This window comes from Schistosoma haematobium, chromosome ZW, assembly GCF_000699445.3.
Source record: "Schistosoma haematobium chromosome ZW, whole genome shotgun sequence".
Lineage (NCBI taxonomy): Eukaryota > Metazoa > Platyhelminthes > Trematoda > Strigeidida > Schistosomatidae > Schistosoma > Schistosoma haematobium.
Genome location: NC_067195.1, coordinates 13,105,573 through 13,127,834, shown reverse-complemented (window position 1 = coordinate 13,127,834; position 22,262 = coordinate 13,105,573). Strand labels below are relative to the sequence as shown.

At 35.9% G+C, this 22,262-nt stretch overlaps 1 protein-coding gene across 2 annotated transcripts in view; it reads right to left on the bottom strand.

Moving 5' to 3' along the window:
• The window catches only part of FRM-1_2 (DEAD (Asp-Glu-Ala-Asp) box helicase 1), a 76,853-nt gene that overhangs the window by 50,661 nt on the left and 3,930 nt on the right, over positions 1–22,262 (bottom strand). Inside the window, exons 3-7 of one of the 2 annotated variants that reach the window (XM_051210444.1) lie at positions 21,007–21,049; positions 18,799–18,919; positions 11,514–11,696; positions 9,828–9,915; positions 282–529 (exon numbers count right to left, since the gene is read on the bottom strand). In XM_051210444.1, the coding sequence (XP_051070436.1) occupies positions 282–529; positions 9,828–9,915; positions 11,514–11,696; positions 18,799–18,919; positions 21,007–21,049 (683 nt within the window). Of the gene's footprint in view, positions 1–281; positions 530–2,925; positions 3,546–9,827; positions 9,916–11,513; positions 11,697–18,798; positions 18,920–21,006; positions 21,050–22,262 lie in introns of those variants that run through there. The other variant, XM_051210443.1, reaches the window with a different exon arrangement.

The window sequence follows — 22,262 nt, the reverse complement described above, 5'->3', positions numbered from 1 at the left end:
AGTGTACTACAGAAGTCGATAGAAATAGTGTTAGATTCTATGATAAACAATAAAACAAAACGAAGGAAACAACAACGATTTTTCAGAAAGTCCAACGTATCAACACTGCGGTATTTTGGAAGTTGAAGTGGAAAAAATAATAATGAATATATATATATATATATATATATATATATATATATATATATATATATATATATATATATATATATATATATATATATATATATATATACTGTATGCAAAAGAATTATCATTAAGCAACGAAAAAAATGGTTAACCTGAAAAAATTATGATGATCCACACAAACATTATATAATCGTTTAGCCAGTGTAGGACTAATACATTTAAAAGTCATATTACGATCTAATGAATCATCACCAGGTCTTCGTGCAATAATAAAATTACGTCCACGATGTGATAGACTTATAATACGCGGCCAACTAATTCTCATTAAACGAATACGATTACGGTATAGCAGGATACCTCCATAATAAACACCTAGAGTAATATCTTGACCTTGAGACGTCTGTAAAAAAACAACGAAAAAAGAACATTGGATGAAGAAACTCTGAAAATATTATAATACTTAATACTGTATAATTTATTCTAAATGATGGGTGAGATAAATAGAGAGAAAACAACACTGAAGTAGAACCAAGTAAGTTAGAGTTTTGAGGGAACACTATAAATATACATATTAGTAATTGCAAACTAAAAAATTTATTCACCTTATGAAATTTACACCATAACCTGATTAGTCTTAGTCAAAAGTTGAATCTGTGTGGCATAAAATTAAATAAAACCTCAACTATATATAAATCAGTTCTGCGCTTTCACTTCCACTGATATTAAATATTGTGGAATCAAGTGGTAAATTGAACAGGGTACTAAGATGATATTTTCAATCTTCTGTTGTTAATGACCGATGTCAATAAGATAATTTTAAATACTAGTAAAAGCATTAATGTCACATATGTTTAGTGTACACTGAGTTAGTGAACTCAAGACGATCTTTTGGCTACTAAGCTGGGTTTATTTCTTTTAACACGAAGAAACAAACTGCGCTCAATTCAATCGGGATAAAGAGACGAGTGACGAAATAGCAATTCTGTCGGTTACTTTCATTTTTCATGAAAAAATCAAGTGTATTTGATAGGGAAAAGATATCGAACATTTTAGTTGCATTAAACACACGACCAGACGAAGATTTTCTAGTGAAAGCATAAAAACAAACTAACAATCTAACAACAATATAGTTGAAAAAAGATCCAATATGCACGCGTGAAGTTCACAATTACATTTATTTTGTGGATCAACACCACCATCCTCAATAGAAATCTGTACACATTCACAACATAGATCTATTTCATTTATTATATTCTAATTACTGTAAAACATGATGGAAATAAATGCAAGTTGAAAAAATATGTCCGTTAGACAATCACAAAGAGTAAATTACTTGTGTGTATTCATAATTTTCTTATGCATGTGTAAAACCAAAAACCAAGTAAGCGATACAAGAGATGAGACTTTAGAATTTCACAACTTAGTGGTTTATAGTGTAAAAATTCAATGTACGTGTAACAAACGACGCGAAATTTTATGAACTCGCATAGAAAGAGAACATTAACCATCTGTGGAATATGTGATAAACGCACTAATCGATTTGATATGTGTTTATTACTATTTATGAATTTATCTTGTGAAGTGCATGTCACTAACATTTACTAGACTAAATTTCACAAAAAAAGATAACAGTAGGGTAAACTGATGAGTAGAAGACTATCACCTCTTCAGTTATAGATGGATATTTGACTGGTACCATTTGTATTTCATGTTGGTGAAGACAACATGAAGTTCTTGTATTACGCTGAGATTTTGTCAGACACACCGACTGATTTGGTGAGACCTCCAGGCTTGAATATTTATTTTATTATTAGGCACCAAACTCAACATTGATGTAAGATGTTACACGTAGTAAGAGAGAAATTCATCACATATATATTCTTTTGTTATTACTACGAATTTTGTTAGTTTGCACAGAATAGAACCATGTCAGCAGTGTAATTTAAGTTGATAATCTTTTGGCAGGAGAATAATGATAAGTCTTCTAATTGAACGCTAGATTCGGTTCCTAAGTTCTTCTAGTAACCTCCGGGCTAGATCTACACAGCAACTCAACGTGAGAGAAAAGGCTCTAAATATGGAAGAAACGCTTTCCTCCAAAGGTTCGTTTATGTGCAGAAAATCTAGGGTCTTTATAGTATTTTAGATGGCCAATGGTTTTCGGAAAACTCTGGAACGCTACTAAACATAGTGGCAGTAAAGGTAATCATCCAACCAGAAACTCGACATGTGACTTTTCACTTTCTAGATGTTTATGGAAAAATTTATACTGAATGCTAATTGGATATGATGCTTCTTAGCGTTTTCAAAGTATCTGTTGGGTTTTTCGAGTTTTCTGGATCTGCCGAAGAAATAATAACTGAACATTCAAACGGAGTGTTTATCCTTATCTACAAATATGCCTACGATGACTATTACTAACGTCGTCCTCCTGTAGATTCTAGCTGTTTGAACGAAGCAACTTACTATCACAAGACTCTTGCACAAACATCATTCTTGGAGTACGAGTTTGATGTCGTTCTCCAAACAACTTGGCTAGAATGGTAAAATCTAAAGGATCGAATGTTCCATCCAATAGAGCTCGAAAGGGTTTGTTTATTATGGGTTATCCTAACGACTAAATCGAGGTAGTAGTTACAATAAGGCAAATGAAACTCGAACCGAATTACTTGGACACTCAATGAATTCAAAAGTGTGCATTGTGGTGAAAACACATCAATAAAGTTGAAAATAATGTGTTTCAATCATTATGGAATTTAAAGCAAAGGACTTCCAGTAATAATTTAAATTTCATACTCCAAATGCACCGATCAATTCGAGGTACCGTAATTAGTATAAGCTGTTATGAATTTATGTTGTTCGCTTTGAACGAATTTTTTTATTTGCAAAAGCACCATTGACATCATCCAACTGGGCAGGCCAAAATTAAATGAAGTGTAATTCTAATTTACGGTTCGGAAATGTTGAGGATAACTATCTTCTTTCAATGTTCAGTAAAAGTGTGATATTTAACATCTTCCCGCTCATATATTGTGTCAGTGCTGCATCGTGGATTTCATTTTACCATCTAACGCTATCTACATGTCTTCTGTCAACACCTGATCGTAGCACATCTCAATTCGCTGAATGAAAAAAGTGAAAGTTGGGGCTTGAAATGAAACATTCAGGGAAAATGATGCTCTAATATTTAGTATCAACTCAATAAATGAATAGAACACTGAGGGTTGAATGCACAACAAATTCACAGGCACGTATCCTATTCTTTCGTGAGTTAACCATTGATTTGATTATTTGGCGTTTAAAATAATTAATTCTACAAACTATCAATAATTGATATGTCTTAGCTGGTTTCATTTAGGTTGATTGATTATCTACGAGTCGACTAGCAGTTCTGCTAAATTTATGTGGGCTACTACCTACCTGCCCCCCCCAAATAATACTAATACTCAGCTAGTAATTATATTTGTTTTACATATTCATATATTTGATATATTAAACTAATATTAATGTAATATATGGAAGAGTTAAACACGACCTAAACAGTAAGTTCAAATGGATAAACCAAATAAATGTGTAACACGTTAACATCACTTATTGAATGTTTAAAAATCCTACGAATAAGGCCAGCTACTTAAGTAAATAAAAAAACTGATTAGTAAAATTTGTGAATCAACGATAGATAATAAGACAACATTAATAGCAAACAACCAATCTAATTTTGACAATAGTAGATACACAGACATGTAGACGCGAACATAAACACGTACAAAGTCAATTTGCGTATGTATCTATGAGGCAATTAGATAAGTGAAGTCTGGTAATTTAAAATCTAATGGAATTCAAGATATAGATAAATGAATAAACCAAAGAATGTAGAACATTAATTTAATTTTAGATAGTTGGACTTCTTGGACTTTACAAAACATTTATCTGTCTGTTTATCGCTCAGTTGAGGATCTGATACCATGACTGACTATCGGCCAAATACTATAAACCAATTTCGGTATTTACTTATATAATGCATTAAAAGAAGTAATGACTCATGATAAATTATATTTCAATAAATTTATATTATTCAATAAAAAGTAAATCACTATTTGTTAACAGATAATGGAGTTTCATTCTTCCCCATATATTAATGACAGATAGATTTAAGCCAGTCAGTCAGTCAGCTACAACGTAGGATCAGGCACATATGTGCATCGGTCCAAGTAGCCATACCTCATTAACACAACAAGATGGACACCGGATTCATAAAAGTAGTTAATTCAGAGGTGGTAATATATAAAAGCAAGATTACAATAAGGATATAGTACAGGAAGAAAGACATGACGCAATTTTAATCTCTTAGTTTAAGGCAAGATAGAGAGTGTATGCACCGACGCCATTGTGATCGATTCTGAGCCATGTCACCAAGAGTCTCCAACCATCGGTTACGATAGTCACGTGGACCCCAACCAAGTAGTCTGCATCTACCAACATGGCTCAGAATAGAGGTTAGTGTCTTCAACCACTGATGCCACGTTTTGGTTTGGCCACCCCTAATTCTCTTCCAACCATCTCTAACACCCGTTAGCATTGCACGACGTGGTAATCGGTGTTCGGGCATACGTAACACGTGGCCCAACCATCTCAGTCTATGAAGATCCACAACCTCATCAACTGATTTACCATCATTACCTAATACCCTGCGTCTAACCTCACTATTGCTTACCCGGTGATCCCAGCAGACGCCAGCAATATTTTTAAGGCATTTGTGGTCAAATATTAGTAGCTTACGGGTGTCTTCTACTCTTAAAGGCCATGTTTCGTTGCCGTAAATTAAAACAGAACGAACTGCCGCGCAGTATACTCGTCCTTTTATTGATAGACGGATATCTCGCCTTCGTCATAGGTGACATAAGTTGGCAAAAGCCAAGCGAGCTCTTCGAATCCGTGCTGAGATTTCGTCAGACACCAACCCATTAGGGCTGATCAGACTTTCAAGATAAGTGAAGTTGTCAACGCGTTTGACTACTTCACTCCCTATCCTTAGTTCAGGTGTTGACGCAGACCAGTCCTGAAGCAACAACTTGCATTTAGAGGGAGAGAAGCGCATTCCAAACATTCTGGCATTGTTGCTTAGTGCTACCAGAAGACTCTGCATTTTGTCAGCGTCTTCACCAAACAGGAATATATCACCTGCGTATTCTAAGTCGATAAGTGGACCTCCTGAAAGGAGATCAATACCCGAGAATTCAGCCGACGAGAATGTTATTTTCATCAGTAGGTCTATGATGAAGTTAAACAAAAATGGAGAAAGTTGAGAGCCTTGACGGACACCACTTGAGCTTGCAAAAGCAGATGACAGTTCGCCATAAGCTCTGACTCGACTGGTAGTGTTCGAGTAAAGAGCCTTTACAAGGTTTATGTACTTCTGAGGTACGCCTTTCAATGACAGGGTATCACAGAAACTCTCAGTCTACAGAGTCAAATGCTGTTTTTAATTCAAGAAAAACCATCGTTGTCGGACGTCGATAAGCATGCTTGTGTTCTAAAACCTAACGAATGGTGAATATGTGGTCGATGCAGCCACGACCAGGTCTGAAGCCAGCTTGATTCTCTCGTGTTTGCAGTTCACGAGTCTTAGTTAGGCGTCTGATAATTATCGAGGCTAGTATTGTAGATACTATATTAGTTAAACTAATCCCTCTATGGTTGTCACAAGATGATTTTGACCCTTTCTTATTTGTTAGGACGATAAGTGATTGTGACCAGTTAGATGGGATAACGTCTAACTCCCAGATCTTAGCTAAAATATTAGTCAACCTAAGCGCTAAAATTGGACCACCATCCTTAAAGACTTCTGGAGCCAATTCATCTAGACCAGCTACCCTTCCTCGTTTCAGATTAACTATAGCCTTTTGAACTTCTGCTAGAGTTGGAGGACCTACTTCAATGTTCCATTCACACTGTCTGGGAATGGAGGGTAGTTGTAGAGTCGCTGAAGGCCAGCTGAACTGTTCCCTAAAATGTTCCGCCCATCGTTCTAAACGTCTGGACTGGGAGCAGATGAGAGTGTCGTCTTTTTCCGAAATAATCTCACTTACACTTGACTTATTAGTTCCATTTTCTTTTATTAGTCTGTAAAGCTGTCTTGTGTTCCCTATAGTCGCCGCCTTTTCCATCTCTGCTTTCGTTGCCCACCACTGCTCACGGTCGTTTCTTAGACTCTTGGTTAACCTAGATCTGATTTGTTGTCGCTCTTCATCATGTTCGGAACCTGATGGGACGAGTTTGCGAGAATCCATCAGTGTGATAGACTTTGAAGAAATCCACTGGTTCTTTGTAACTCTGTGGTTTAAGTCACTAATAGATTTCATTGCTGTTTCCACAGCTGTTTGTATAACTTTCCAGGCAACATCTGGGTCAGCCTCGTTTTCAGAACTACCTAAGTGTGACCTCAGTTGTTCCTGGAACCTATTTTTGGTTTTCTCGTTACTCAACTCAGTTCTAATTGGTCTTTTAATGTGGCTTTTTGCGTCCAGTGAGGCGCAAGCAGATGCGTGCCCGTATTAGGGCATGGTCGGAGTCCAAGCAGGTACTCCAGAATGAGCGACAATCTTCTACCGACCCTCTCCAACGATGACTGATGGCAATATGGTCTATTTGAGTCCATCGTTGGTTTGGTGTAGGGGATCGCCATGTTAGACGATGTCTCTCCTTATGCTTAAAATTTGTGTTTGCTAAGAATAGACGATTGTCTGAGCATAGTTGCAGCAGACGATCACCATTATCTGTTCGTTGTGCCGGCATACTAAAATACTCACCTAAATGCCTTTCTGTTTAGTTTAAACTACCTATCTGGGCATTAAAGTCACCTGCTACAAGTACTATGTCTGAACGTTTAGCTTTCTGAAGAAGTTCAGATAGCTTTCTGTAAAATCCATCTTTCATTTCATCTGGGCTGCAGTCGGTGGGAGCGTAGGCAGAAACGACAAAAAGGCAACGACGTGTGTCCCTATCCTTCCGAGTTCTTACGGAGCCGTTTAGCCGAACAGCACATAGACGACTGTTGACGGGGATCCACTCTAACAGTGCTTGTTCCGCCCTCATGCTTAGTGCTATCCCTACTCCTGTCAGTCTACGAGAGCTGGCCATCGGGTCACCAGATACACGGAGGGTGTATCTCGTTGGCTCTCCGTGTTGTCGAGGTGAGGTCAAGTGAATGACCACACTGGGATCCTGTATGCGTGTTTCGGAGACACAGCATACATCAATGGTACGAGATTCTAGGATTCTAGCCAAGGAAGCCTGCTGACCGATTTGACATAGGGTGCGTACATTGAAGGCTCCAATGTGTAGTGTGGAGCGAGGTTTCAGTAGACCTGGGACAGTGTTTTGAGCACTAGAATCGTTGACTATGGTGACACTTGAGGGGGGAAGCCGAAAAAAGAAGTTTAGAGTTTGAAGTCGATGTACGAGGAATAATAGGCAGTGAAGACGGAGGTTGATTATGAATGCACAGAAAGATGTAGGTGGAGATAGCAAGACAATATGGGACAGAGGAACCATTTAGTACTTAAACAATTGGATGAAGCAATAAAACTAATATCTAAAGAATTGAGTGAATGGTGTGGTAGGAGTCTAGTTTTCATGTCACGTGGCTGTAATGGTCAGGCTTCACAACTAATTCTACAAAACACGAGGCTAGAATTAACATGAACGTCACGAAGACACGAATATTGTTACAGTATAGATACTCTTGACAATTTCAATGTACCGTAACTGTGTATGACTGCGACTTCTTGAATGCATTTGCATAGCTTAAAAAAGGTGGTGGTATATAAACACTAATTTTTCATTCATTTGCGAGTCCGAGCTCTGCTTTGATTACTTCGATTTGAGTAGTCGAATGAAATGAACTCGCTCTGCCAGAAAAATTATAGCTAAAAGCCTCCTATATAGATTTTGATTAGTTAAACAGCTACACTACCACCAAAAATTTAGTTGAGTTAATAAGTAAATTTCGGTAGTGGTTTCAGAGATTCTGTCAGATAAGATAGACAGAAGTATAATTTTATTGGTTGTTGTGTTCAGGAAATTGAGTTTTGTTGGGCCGACAAAAATTTGCACATTAGAGATTAGTAACCGACAAAATTGTGCGAAGGGTTTTCAAAAGTCGTAAATATACACCCTTAGAAAAACAACACATAAGCATAACTGAAATTTCTTACGATAAGATTCAAACATTTGTCAACTATTCCTTGATAGTCGAATAATGAAGACCGTAGTTTTGGTAGTAATTTTGTTTGAATTATATTAGTGCAAAACAACTGACTGCCTTGATGTTTGGTAGTGTAGGTGTATGTTGGAAGAAAGCTAAAAGCGACTAAACTTTGATGTGGTATTAGTTTACGAAGTCACTACATGTTATTTGAATTACATTGTGTTAGTGGGGATGTGCTACATGGTTGAGTTATTGTAACGAATTGTGAAGATATCAAGCGACAGGACTAGAAATCGGTAACAATTAGTAGTAGATAAATTCACTCCTTGTTTTCCCTTAGATCTTGAGTTTCAAAAACTATCTACTTGTTAGATCCAGTTAAGCATAATGAATGGTAACTTTTGAGATCCATTTATAGACCAATACTATGTGTATATTTTTATCGTATAATTGTTAAATAACTAAACTATACATATTCATGTCCCTTTTATTATGAGCTTTATTTTGAACTATGAACTATTATTATACGATTTACCATTCTTGAATTATGCCCTGTCTATTAATTACTACCCCCCACATTCACAGCCACATTTGACCAAAACTTGTACAAATGTTGTTTCCTATTTTATGGTACGATGTGGTCTGTCTGGTTGGTATATAAACCCCGTATGCTTGAAATAAATTATTTGTATTTCAGAGGCTGAGATTGGTGTTCTCGACTTAACTGACTGGGCTAGGCAGGAAGAAGGACCGATAAATACTCTAGACTGCTCATACGGGTTTACGCGTCATTGGTCCGATAGATAATTCACTGCTCTCTAATTGGCGGTATCGTTACGTTATACATTAACAGGGCATACAGGTCACAAGTAATAACACTACATGAACAAATCTAATTCATTCTTTTCAAATATTATGCCTAATCGATTCTACCACTAATCTAGCATTTCTCGTGACAATTTTATCTTACTATGCTAGTATGTGTCTGAAGTTCGTTGAAACGGTTCCAACACCAGTGGATATGAGATGAGTAGAAAATTACTTTTATTAAATATACATTAACTGACTCTATCATATTGAATTAGGCCTATTAAAAATATCTTTTAAGTAAGCTTTACACGCAAACTAACACAATGTCCACCGCATCAGCTATGAAGTAAGTAATCCTCGAAGACAATCTGAGATGGCCGCGCAACATCGTGAATTCACTGAAGTTGGGTGTATACACCTTGGGATGCCAGGTAGGTGGTCTAGAGGTTAAGAGTAAGACATAATGTAGCGTCCAATTCCCAGTTGCGCGTTCTTGGATCAACACTAAAGAGAAGTCACAGTGCTAAGAGTAAACAGCTGTTCCGATGATGATCTAAATGAGATCAGTTTATGATTTAAATAAAACGTGTTACATATATTCAGGAGAAAAACAAGTCAACATGGATGGTTGGATGAAGTGAAACAGAACACACACGTATACACAATCAAAGTAACTCACCTTAACTTTATGCAAATCAACACCATACAAGGCCAATTTACGAGCATTATTTAAAAATAAACGATCAGCCTCCTCAGGTGTTTTACCACTAGATAGAGAGAAAAAAAAAGAAAGAATGACATGAAAAGTAAACAGTATTATTTTATGGTGGATAAGGAGTTTAAGAAGTGTAATTTGAGTTTGCATATGACTTACATAACATATGCGTACAGATATAAGTAGTATGTAGCGTGAATTAGAATATTTACCATCAGTAAAGCGAAATAAAAAGAGGAAGGAGAACGAAGAGAAATTGGAATAACAACAGTATCGGAAAAATTATGAAGTATGCAAAAGATAAGTAAAGCAAGATATGTAAATGACGTATTTAGTGTATGATTTACATATTTTACAAAGCTACCGTATGATTTTGCAAAAATAATAAATTGGTTTACTGTCTATGAGTTTGCGTCCACAACGTAGAAGTAACGATTGGCGATAGTTGACATAAAAAAGATTAAACAATTCGACTACGAATAAATCTGTCTAGAAATTGAAGAATTACACAAAAATATACGATCTTGCAGCATACATTTAAAAAAGATTACAGGAAACTTCTAATTAATCTAACATCTAAAATACCTGTTGTAGTGGCTTGGCTTCGATTACTAATCACTCTGATAACCGTTATCAGATTAATTCCGACGGTGTACGAATTCAGAAGGCAATACGATGCGGCGACTACATTTTATTGGATAGCACAGATAACAAAGTTACAAGCATATCAAGAGTATCTGAGCAGAGAGGTTAATGAGAGTGAGCAAACGGATACAGAGGTGGATTTAGAGTCAAATCGAATCGAGACGATGCAAAGCAAGGCAAAAGCAATTAGAAAGATTCAAGCACATATATGTATGGGAGAGCGAATAATTCATCGAGCGACATTTAAGTGAGTAACATTTAAGTTAGTGTGAGGAATATTTGCGCAGGCAGTCACATGTGATCATAACACACGTGTGTACAGACATGATAGTGATCATAATAATACAAAGAAATAGACAAATTGTTACTGTTCGGATAACGCTGTCTTAAATAAGTTAATAAAAGGGTTTGACAAAATTAATTGTATTGTATGGTATGGCAACTTGAAATGAGGTACGTACGTACGCACGAAGTTTTACGTTGTTACTGACTGACTGAGTTTATTAGGACGTAGTGTTAACTAAGTATCATATAAATAATATGACGCCCTTTAATGTGAATAGAACGTGGTGACGTTATGGTAAAAGAGTAACAGGGAGAGAGAAATCATGCTAACAAAATATATCAATAAAAAAATATTACATCATTTCTTATTGACTGAAAATATCTTAATGTTAATTAAATTGTACGGAGTATTCGAGTTTTATGAAGCATTTATTGTATTTTCGGTCTTAAAAAAATAACCCTTTGTTTAACTAACGTCCATGAGCAGGTAGGCTGAATATATACAAGGAACCAGAATTCTAACACTAAGCTGGTTTTAAATGATGACAGCTATATAATGTTAGCATTTAATGAATGTCGCAAAAATGATAAGGCGGTGAAGCAAACAAGAAATAATATTCAGACAAATATCTGATGTAATTTTAGCAAAGATGTGTTTTTGTTGCTCGTAGTGTACATCCCACACGAAATCTCATACCAAAAAAAGTATATATAACTTACCGATGAAGTTTGTGTAGTTCAACAATTCTTCCTAACATTTCAGGTGTTTGAAGCATATGAGGAGCAAATGGATGGTCTTGTATATATTTTATGCCAATATGTTGAGTCGGATCATGGTCGCCAGCTTCTGATTGAACTATATACGACCCAAGAATGCAATAAGTTACAAATGAACATGGAAGCCTAAATAAGACGAAAGTGTAAACAAGTTTCTATTACTGGTACACACATTTAAATATATATAGTTCGGAAAACATTTTCTTAACAGAATAAACTCATTATTTTGAGGATATCACAGAGAGAACCTTGTCAGACAAACTACTAAACGATTTTTTGGGAATTTATGGAAAATATAATGCTCTTCGAAAAAAAGAATATTGGACTAACTAACAATTAAATTGAATGAACTCCTTAGTCGAGTACTTAATTATGGGTCACATACTCTAATTGTGGGTGGCGATAAAACTACCCGGTTTCCGGTAACGAAGTTCGGGGAAAAGTGTTCAAACTTGGGACGTAGTGGGTCGAACGCTTTCATGACTGAGCTATCGACAAAAAGTTCAAGATAATATAAATTGATAACAGTAAACATGAGTAGACAATCCAATAAGCAAATATATAACAAATCAAAGTGAGATTTTTCTGAATAAACATTTTACTCTGTTGGTTTGAAAATACTGAAGTGAAAATGAAATTATACAGATAAATAGAAACTCTCCAGCGATTCACATGCACGCCCAACAGCAGATCGGGTACAGGACCTTAGGTTTCGCAGCATGCGCTTAACCTGTGGACCACTCGGACGGCATTTAGAGATCGATCTCCGATTTGTCCATGAGTGCGCACCGCTGAGTCTCGTGTTAGGACGAAACATCTGTCCGATGCTTCCTAGTCTTTAATGGTCATTTGACTAGGATTATCCCGTGATGTAAGTGATGGAAACTTAACAATCTCCGACATAAATCTTATACCGAAAACGAAAAGGATGTTAAGAACTAATGTAGAAGCATACAGAGAAATAAAAAATAATAAATGACAGATAAGATTGATAAGCTGTTTATCTAAAAAATTAAAGTTAATTTATGTATAACGAAAACGGATTGATTATTTAAGTTAACTTAAAGCCGTATTTGTTGTCGTAATGTTATTTTAATTATAAAAATTTTCATTGCCCTTCGTCTGCAAAAATGTCCGTTTATTGCACCGTTTTCTATCATTCTTAAAATAATCAGTATCCGAAAAGAAAAGTACTGGACTGGGAGACTTATGTACATCTGGCTGATGAGCTGCAAATAGGACGGAACTCACCTTAAATTCCTCAGCTAGCAACGTTCCAGTGATTTTATAAGATTTGTTCATTTATTCAAACACCAACGACAGTAGATGAGAAAATATGTACGTATATACCGTTTAACAAACTGCAAAAATCCCATGACAACTATGCATATACAAAAATCACGAGTAACAATAAGCCCGTATGTTCCTGTCTAAAGTTTATAACAAAATTCTAACCGATATCAAACGTTTCGTCATTGAGATATGACAGACAACTAAACCAGCAAAAATTGTCTAAGACACCAACACATTTGTAAATTCAGGCTTCTGTGAGAAGGCAAATAATAACAATGTTTTTGATCAAGTGATAGAGCATTACCTTAACTGTTTGGCCAAGGATCTTGGTTGCTCCAGTTATCTTCAGCAACGATACACCAAAGTCATACAGTGTCAAGTTATATGTGTCACGCTTACCTCGACAATTGTTATTAATTGCTGTTGGAGTAGGTTGTAGAAAAGGTAGGAACGGGTAAAGCAATATATGGTTTTAGTTCATGAAACAATTGACTGTTCGTCAGGGCCATGTAGGTAGATGCAAACTGCCTAGTTGTTATAGTACACAAGATGATTGCGATTACTGGTTAGGGATGGTAGTTTAAACCAAACAGAAAGGCATTTAGGTGAGTATTTTAGTATGCCGGCACAACGAACAGATAATGGTGATCGTCTGCTGCAACTATGCTCAGACAATCGTCTATTCTTAGCAAACACAAATTTTAAGCATAAGGAGAGACATCGTCTAACATGGCGATCCCCTACACCAAACCAACGATGGACTCAAATAGACCATATTGCCATCAGTCATCGTTGGAGAGGGTCGGTAGAAGATTGTCGCTCATTCTGGAGTACCTGCTTGGACTCCGACCATGCCCTAATACGGGCACGCATCTGCTTGCGCCTCACTGGACGCAAAAAAGCCACATTAAAAAGACCAATTAGAACTGAGTTGAGTAACGAGAAAACCAAAAATAGGTTCCAGGAACAACTGAGGTCACACTTAGGTAGTTCTGAAAACGAGGCTGACCCAGATGTTGCCTGGAAAGTTATACAAACAGCTGTGGAAACAGCAATGAAATCTATTAGTGACTTAAACCACAGAGTTACAAAGAACCAGTGGATTTCTTCAAAGTCTATCACACTGATGGATTCTCGCAAACTCGTCCCATCAGGTTCCGAACATGATGAAGAGCGACAACAAATCAGATCTAGGTTAACCAAGAGTCTAAGAAACGACCGTGAGCAGTGGTGGGCAACGAAAGCAGAGATGGAAAAGGCGGCGACTATAGGGAACACAAGACAGCTTTACAGACTAATAAAAGAAAATGGAACTAATAAGTCAAGTGTAAGTGAGATTATTTCGGAAAAAGACGACACTCTCATCTGCTCCCAGTCCAGACGTTTAGAACGATGGGCGGAACATTTTAGGGAACAGTTCAGCTGGCCTTCAGCGACTCTACAACTACCCTCCATTCCCAGACAGTGTGAATGGAACATTGAAGTAGGTCCTCCAACTCTAGCAGAAGTTCAAAAGGCTATAGTTAATCTGAAACGAGGAAGGGTAGCTGGTCTAGATGAATTGGCTCCAGAAGTCTTTAAGGATGGTGGTCCAATTTTAGCGCTTAGGTTGACTAATATTTTAGCTAAGATCTGGGAGTTAGACGTTATCCCATCTAACTGGTCACAATCACTTATCGTCCTAACAAATAAGAAAGGGTCAAAATCATCTTGTGACAACCATAGAGGGATTAGTTTAACTAATATAGTATCTACAATACTAGCCTCGATAATTATCAGACGCCTAACTAAGACTCGTGAACTGCAAACACGAGAGAATCAAGCTGGCTTCAGACCTGGTCGTGGCTGCATCGACCACATATTCACCATTCGTTAGGTTTTAGAACACAAGCATGCTTATCGACGTCCGACAACGATGGTTTTTCTTGAATTAAAAACAGCATTTGACTCTGTAGACTGAGAGTTTCTGTGATACCCTGTCATTGAAAGGCGTACCTCAGAAGTACATAAACCTTGTAAAGGCTCTTTACTCGAACACTACCAGTCGAGTCAGAGCTTATGGCGAACTGTCATCTGCTTTTGCAAGCTCAAGTGGTGTCCGTCAAGGCTCTCAACTTTCTCCATTTTTGTTTAACTTCATCATAGACCTACTGATGAAAATAACATTCTCGTCGGCTGAATTCTCGGTATTGATCTCCTTTCAGGAGGTCCACTTATCGACTTAGAATACGCAGGTGATATATTCCTGTTTGGTGAAGACGCTGACAAAATGCAGAGTCTTCTGGTAGCACTAAGCAACAATGCCAGAATGTTTGGAATGCGCTTCTCTCCCTCTAAATGCAAGTTGTTGCTTCAGGACTGGTCTGCGTCAACACCTGAACTAAGGATAGGGAGTGAAGTAGTCAAACGCGTTGACAACTTCACTTATCTTGGAAGTCTGATCAGCCCTAATGGGTTGGTGTCTGACGAAATCTCAGCACGGATTCGAAGAGCTCGCTTGGCTTTTGCCAACTTATGTCACCTATGACGAAGGCGAGATATCCGTCTATCAATAAAAGGACGAGTATACTGCGCGGCAGTTCGTTCTGTTTTAATTTACGGCAACGAAACATGGCCTTTAAGAGTAGAAGACACCCGTAAGCTACTAATATTTGACCACAAATGCCTTAAAAATATTGCTGGCGTCTGCTGGGATCACCGGGTAAGCAATAGTGAGGTTAGACACAGGGTATTAGGTAATGATGGTAAATCAGTTGATGAGGTTGTGGATCTTCATAGACTGAGATGGTTGGGCCACGTGTTACGTATGCCCGAACACCGATTACCACGTCGTGCAATGCTAACGGGTGTTAGAGATGGTTGGAAGAGAATTAGGGGTGGCCAAACCAAAACGTGGCATCAGTGGTTGAAGACACTAACCTCTATTCTGAGCCATGTTGGTAGATGCAGACTACTTGGTTGGGGTCCACGTGACTATCGTAACCGATGGTTGGAGACTCTTGGTGACATGGCTCAGAATCGATCACAATGGCGTCGGTGCAAACACTCTTTACCTTTCTTTCAACTAGGAGGTTAAAATCAATTTATATCTTTCTTTCTACGAACTAATTCTTTCTTCCTGTACTGTGTCCTTATATGCAATCTTTCTCCTATATATTACCACCTTTGACCTAACCACTCCTATGAATCCGGTGTTCATCTTGCTGTGCTAATGAGGTATGGCAACCTGGACAGATGCATACATGTGCCTGATCCTACGTTGTAGCTGACTGACTGACTCACTATATGACACAAAAACTATTAAAAAATAAGTTTACTCAGACAAAAGCGATATATGAGATATGAGTGATAATTCTTCATATAAAAACGACACTACATATTGGTACACAATAAACATTCTATTCAATGAAAATAACCATAAATAAGTTTTAACAACAGAAATAATGTCTGTTTGTAAACAAACAAAGAACGCAAACGTGTTAATTCCAACGACAAAATAAGAAAGAACTTTGAACTAATTTTGAAAATGTCTTTTCATGAAAAAGAGAGCAAGGTGTTTTGCTTCTAAGAATTTCATAAAAACGATGGAAAAAGCCTTTAATTTACTTGAAACAAAATATTTCCTCCAGAAAAGTGAAAATGAAAATATGTGTAGACGAAAAAAAGTTTTATAAAGGACACTAACAGCATATCACTTTCTGGAGAGTGCATCAGTGTTCTTATAACTGAGTTGCACAAGATCAATCTATGCTATATAGATATATCTGGTGAATGTCCAGTTCGCATGAAGACCAGTATGATGATAACTTACATATTTTGGTAGTGTACAAATAATTGTCAATATAGAGCAGTGGCACAACAGTTCAATGATTAAGCCACCCCAAAGGTCATTCGGTTAAAAGGCAGCTGGTTAGTATATATATCCTTTAAAAAAAGGATCTCAACGGTGAGAATACCAATATACGCTTGGTAAATTAGTTAACTTTTCTAATAATTAACAAGTTGAATGCAAATAGCTAACCAAGAAATGTTGATGCACTTAAACAATTTGTATCACGAATTTTAATTAAGACTATTGATACTATACAGTTGCTCAAATTGAAATGAGTGAATAGTGGTTCCAACCTGCTACTCATCGTCATCTGAATCCAAATGTTTTAGTAACCTAATGAGGTATCGTTTCACTACATGTAAGCTAAAGAGATAAGATGAATGTCAGTCTGAGAGTTGTGGAGATAGTTGGATTACATTCAAATCATGAACCGATCTAAGCTCAATATTCTAGAGTTTAAGCGATTAAGAGTGAGACCGGGTGCGAATTCGTGGATGCTCACTGCTGGGTCTCATAATAGGACGAAACAGTTGTCTAATGCTCTCAGGTTTTCGACAGTGGTCTAACATATATCGATCTGTACTTATATGGAAGAGTAAAGATTTCACAAATAATCTCTAGTCATTGAGTAATCCTCAGAAGATTAAAAGAAAGCTATTAATTTGTTTCATTCTGGTCAAGTAAAAATGAGTTTACTTTGTGTGTATTTGACTTTTGTCAAACACCAAACAATATGTACATCACTATCTAATAATTCCATGGATTAACTGAGTCATTGAGCAACTTACTTGAACATTCGCTAATTTAGTCAAACTTGGTTCGAACTTCATTAAATAGAGTGGAGTCGAGTCGTGCAAACTGTTCGAAATTTTCCTTTGAAAAGAACTTATAACTCTCATTCATACTGCATAGTAGACGAAAATGGTCAGTCAGTTCATAAGTCATTTATAGACTTGAACAAATGTATATTAATTTAAGTTGACACATATCAGAACAACAAGATGGAAATATCAAGACATATACCGTTTTATTAGAAGTAATAACGATATTAGTGGAAGTTAAAGAGACTAGGCATAGATAATTCAGCTCGACAAACAAAAAAACCGCAGAAAAAAAAGTATACGATAATTTTAAAACTAGAACAACATATATAAGCCAACAATTGTTTTCAATTAGATCGTTATCAGGCTTTACTCTAATATACATGAATATTTATACGAAAATGTAAACCAATCAAGGCAATATGGGTCAATAATTTTAAAACTCAAGATCCAAGTGAAAAGTGAATATGCCAAAATCCGCGTATAGATATCAATAAGCCATAACGCTAAAGCTAGGACCTCACATTTCTCTATAACATAATCAACCACATAACAAATGTAGCGAATATTGACTAATGAGAGAGTTAGATCTTTTATTATCCAACCCAGCAACCCTGATTGCTTAGTATTTTTTAGATACTTTACTAAATAAGTACCCAAAATCAGAACATGGTTTGAACGGGTAATTAATTATATCCCAGGTTACACAAGTTGAATGGGACTGAAGCGCAATAGGAAAAACGTTGGTACATTTATAAATTTACACGAGAAGATTCTAGAATCTTCAATTAATCGCTGGTGCTGATTGGTTAAGAATAGGTTAAACAGCGTGCTCCAACATAATCCCGCATGGAACATACTTTAATCCAAGCTATTTCCTGCCAAAAGAAAGTGATTTATAAATAGTTATACACTTCAGTAACAACTTCATTTAAGGTATTTTGAAATTAAGGAAATGACCTACAATATTTACAATTCCAAAAATTTAAATAGAGACATGAGTTTGCATCTTTAATTTTATGACTGAACACGTATTTCTTGAGGAATCTTTAATTATTATTTGTGAGAAAATGTGAATCAAAAACGGGAAAAGATTAGTCCAGTTAAATGCAATAATTGAAAATTGATTAAATCCGTCATTCACAATGTGGGAACTGGCACATATGTACATCGGTTCAAGTCGCCATACCCTATTAGCTTAGATATTCATAGCTGTGCCAGCTACAATATTCGCATATAATAATAATAACCAAACGAATAAACACATTATCACTTTACTTACTGTCCACTAACTATATCCTGCCGTACTTGCAGACAAAGATAGTAACGTGTTATATCTTCTTTGATTGAGTCGATATCACATGGATAGAATTTAACTTGAAATTCAAACTGCCATTCATTTTCTATATAATGACAGAATTATGATAATGTAATCTAAGCCAATTGACAATAATTCATTTATATAGAAATTTAAATATATCAGAACAACACAAATAATTTCATGTTTATCGGTGCAAGTCACTACTAGAGGATCAACAGAAGAGGGACTAACAAAGTATTTATAATGTAAAAGACGACAATGAAAAACAATGATTCCAGCCATTGTGGGTGGTTTTAACTAATATCTCACTAGAAATCTTATAAAATCATTAGGACCAAGTTATAACAAAAATTGAATGAGTTTAAAATGATGAAACTCTTGAAACCTTCCTCCTATTTGATTAGTGTGGATCGGTGGGACAAACAGAGTAGAATATACCCTAGTCTATGGTTATCAAAGCCAACAGTTTAGAAAACCAATCGCGACAAATAATTATTTAACAAATATTATTTAACTAATAAAACTAACATTATTTTATGTTGGGCAGTAAAGTAATTGATAATAATAGTAACAATAATAATATTATTATTAATAGGATAACTGACGATTCACATGGTGTTGATTTATCGAAGGAAACAATTGTTTTAGAGCTATATATTCATTATTATACATGTTTACTTTACAGGTGAAATAGTTCAAGGCATATGTTCTAGCAATTAACTATACGATATTTTCCTAATTAATTTAATACTTTATCATCTCTTTTATAACATCGGTTTTTTATTATCAACACTGGAAGCGATTGAGAGCTTATTGAACAATAAGAAGATCTGCGGTCGGTGGTAATAACAACATTAACCAACAACACCATGATCATTTTCTTTATCTACAGATTTATGTTCACTAGATATTATCTGTTTGCCAGCCAAGAAAGACCAAATAATATATCAGACAATTCGGTTATTATCATTTATTAAATCACACAGTTTCTTTCAACCAGTTAGTACATAAATTATTAGCGAAAAATAATAACCACTATTCCTAAAGACTTCATTCAACTGTGAAATTGGATTAAGAAAATAGTTCTGCACTTTATCTATGAGGAGAATTTTTATATTACCGGCATTGTCTAAGAGTATGTATACAATATTGCGAAAAAATCTCCGTTCTTTAAGAGATAAGTTGAGACCCGAAGAGATCAGTGGTAAAGTCTCTGTCCATGAAGCTTGGAGACATATGATCGAATCCGCCACAGAGCACCAGTTCTTCCAGGATTACAGGTATATCTTGATGATAAGTCCCAAATGACACGAAGTCTAAGTCCAGAATCTCCTGGCGACTGTCTCCAACCACCTTACACATGAACATAGAGCACGTGATGTAGAGTTATTTATGACTAGTGACCACATTTCAACTTGAGCGATAAAATCTGATTAGAACTAAGAACTTGACATATATGACGTTGGTCACTACTCGGTGATTAATCAACTATAAACATATTTCAGTCCTACAGAAGATCCGTCGTGACCAGATAGCTCAGTGGTAATGTCTCAGACTCTGAAACAAATATTCAAACAGCACGATTATCATTACCCTCAAGATTATATGTGCGCCTTGCTAATAGTAAGTGGCGACTAGTATGAAACAGGTTCATAGATTTCTGTCAACTAATTAAAATTGCTTAACATGGGACAACAGAATATGAAAATAAATTGATTAAAGTACATTAAAATACGAAACAGAAATAAGAAAATAAAATTATTTTTTGAATACTACTCCAGTATAGAGACAGTAGTGTATATGCTCCATTGATATGTCAGGAAAATAGAATGGTGGTAACCTACACGAATGAATAAACAAAGTTTAAAATACAACCATTTCAGATATGTTTAATTGTAGAAGAGAACTAATGAGATGAGTTGTTTATGATGAATTATTCATATATTTTTTGTAGATAACTTTTCGACATCAAACTGACAACACTTGAGGTAACAGTAAAAGAAATTAAATACCGTCGGACATGTTTCGCCCAGATATGAGACACGTTAGCAGTGTGATAACGACCCCACTATAGTACACTTAACTGACACCAATTGGTAACGAAAAGTAATCCCCACAGAACCTCTTCAAAAGATGACGGTAATATTGACAAAATGTATGGTAACTTACTACCGATTTGTTTTGCAATTTTCTGATCAGTTTGGAGCCAGAACTAGATAATCACAATAAAAAAAATAAGAGAATAAAAATGATGAGATGGTAGTCGTGAAAAGATAGGAGCTAATTAGGCAATGGTTAAAAAAACGAAGGTTCGTAAATGGTTGCACCCATCATGCACAAGGTTGATTGTTAAACAGAGCTCTAAATTAAAAACGGTCATCCAGTTATTTCAGGTTTTCAAGGATTGTGTAACTTAGATCGGCTCGTGATTTCAACGAAATCGATCTGATCGCGATATCATCTCATGTCGAATAAAAATACCCTATAATATACCTAAGTTTCATGTTATAAATTACTACCTATACATTTGATAACCTATCATAAGCACCTACAGGGAATCAGTTTTTCGTGTTAAATAAATTCACTTGTTTTAAGAAAAACTTAAATGGTTTTTTTAAGCTAATGACCAAAGAGCATTTTCTGGTGTCGACTGATAGATCTACTTCGGAGAAAGGCTTTCCTTTATGTTCTATCTAATTTAGACACAAAACGGTTTGTCTAGGTGACTTTTGGGTAATATAACGACGCAGGACTGAACTGCGTGACACTCAGCAAGCTGGGATTCACTTGATTACTTCTTTGTAAATTTAAGGTTAGATGTCAATTTCCAATACTTCATTGTTCAAATTCACATCAATGTTTTCTTGAGCTGTTATACTACACGTACAAATTTTCATTCTAATTACTACTAATCCCCCTTTTTTAATCTTGTGTTGAAAGGGGGAACTTGGATCGCTTTATCCAATATTACTCGTGAAAGTTTCTACAGTGATAAGGCTTGATTGGTTGACTATCTATCCCTTTAATGAAAGAATTATTTATTTGGATGAGTTCTACGAGGGTTAACATCATCCAATGGAGGTGTGTTGGGAAGTTATATTTGAAGTGTTAATTAGTATTTTGCTCTCAGAACCTGGCATATACGCACTGCATTTTAAAATTATATTGTAGAAAATCAAGCAACTGCTTTTTGCAAACGATTTTATTAACCATATATATATTGGTAAACTGTGTTCACCATGTAAAAACGTGTTCTCAATTCACCTTGTAGTTTAATCAATGACAAGATGATGCACTCAACAAACATAATCAACTCAAATACAAAATACACACAAGGCATAAAAGTTTTTGCAATTTATTGCATCTCAATTTTAGCTTTTTTCACAAACCAAAAGTCTTCAGGTATATGATTTTAAAATAAGTGA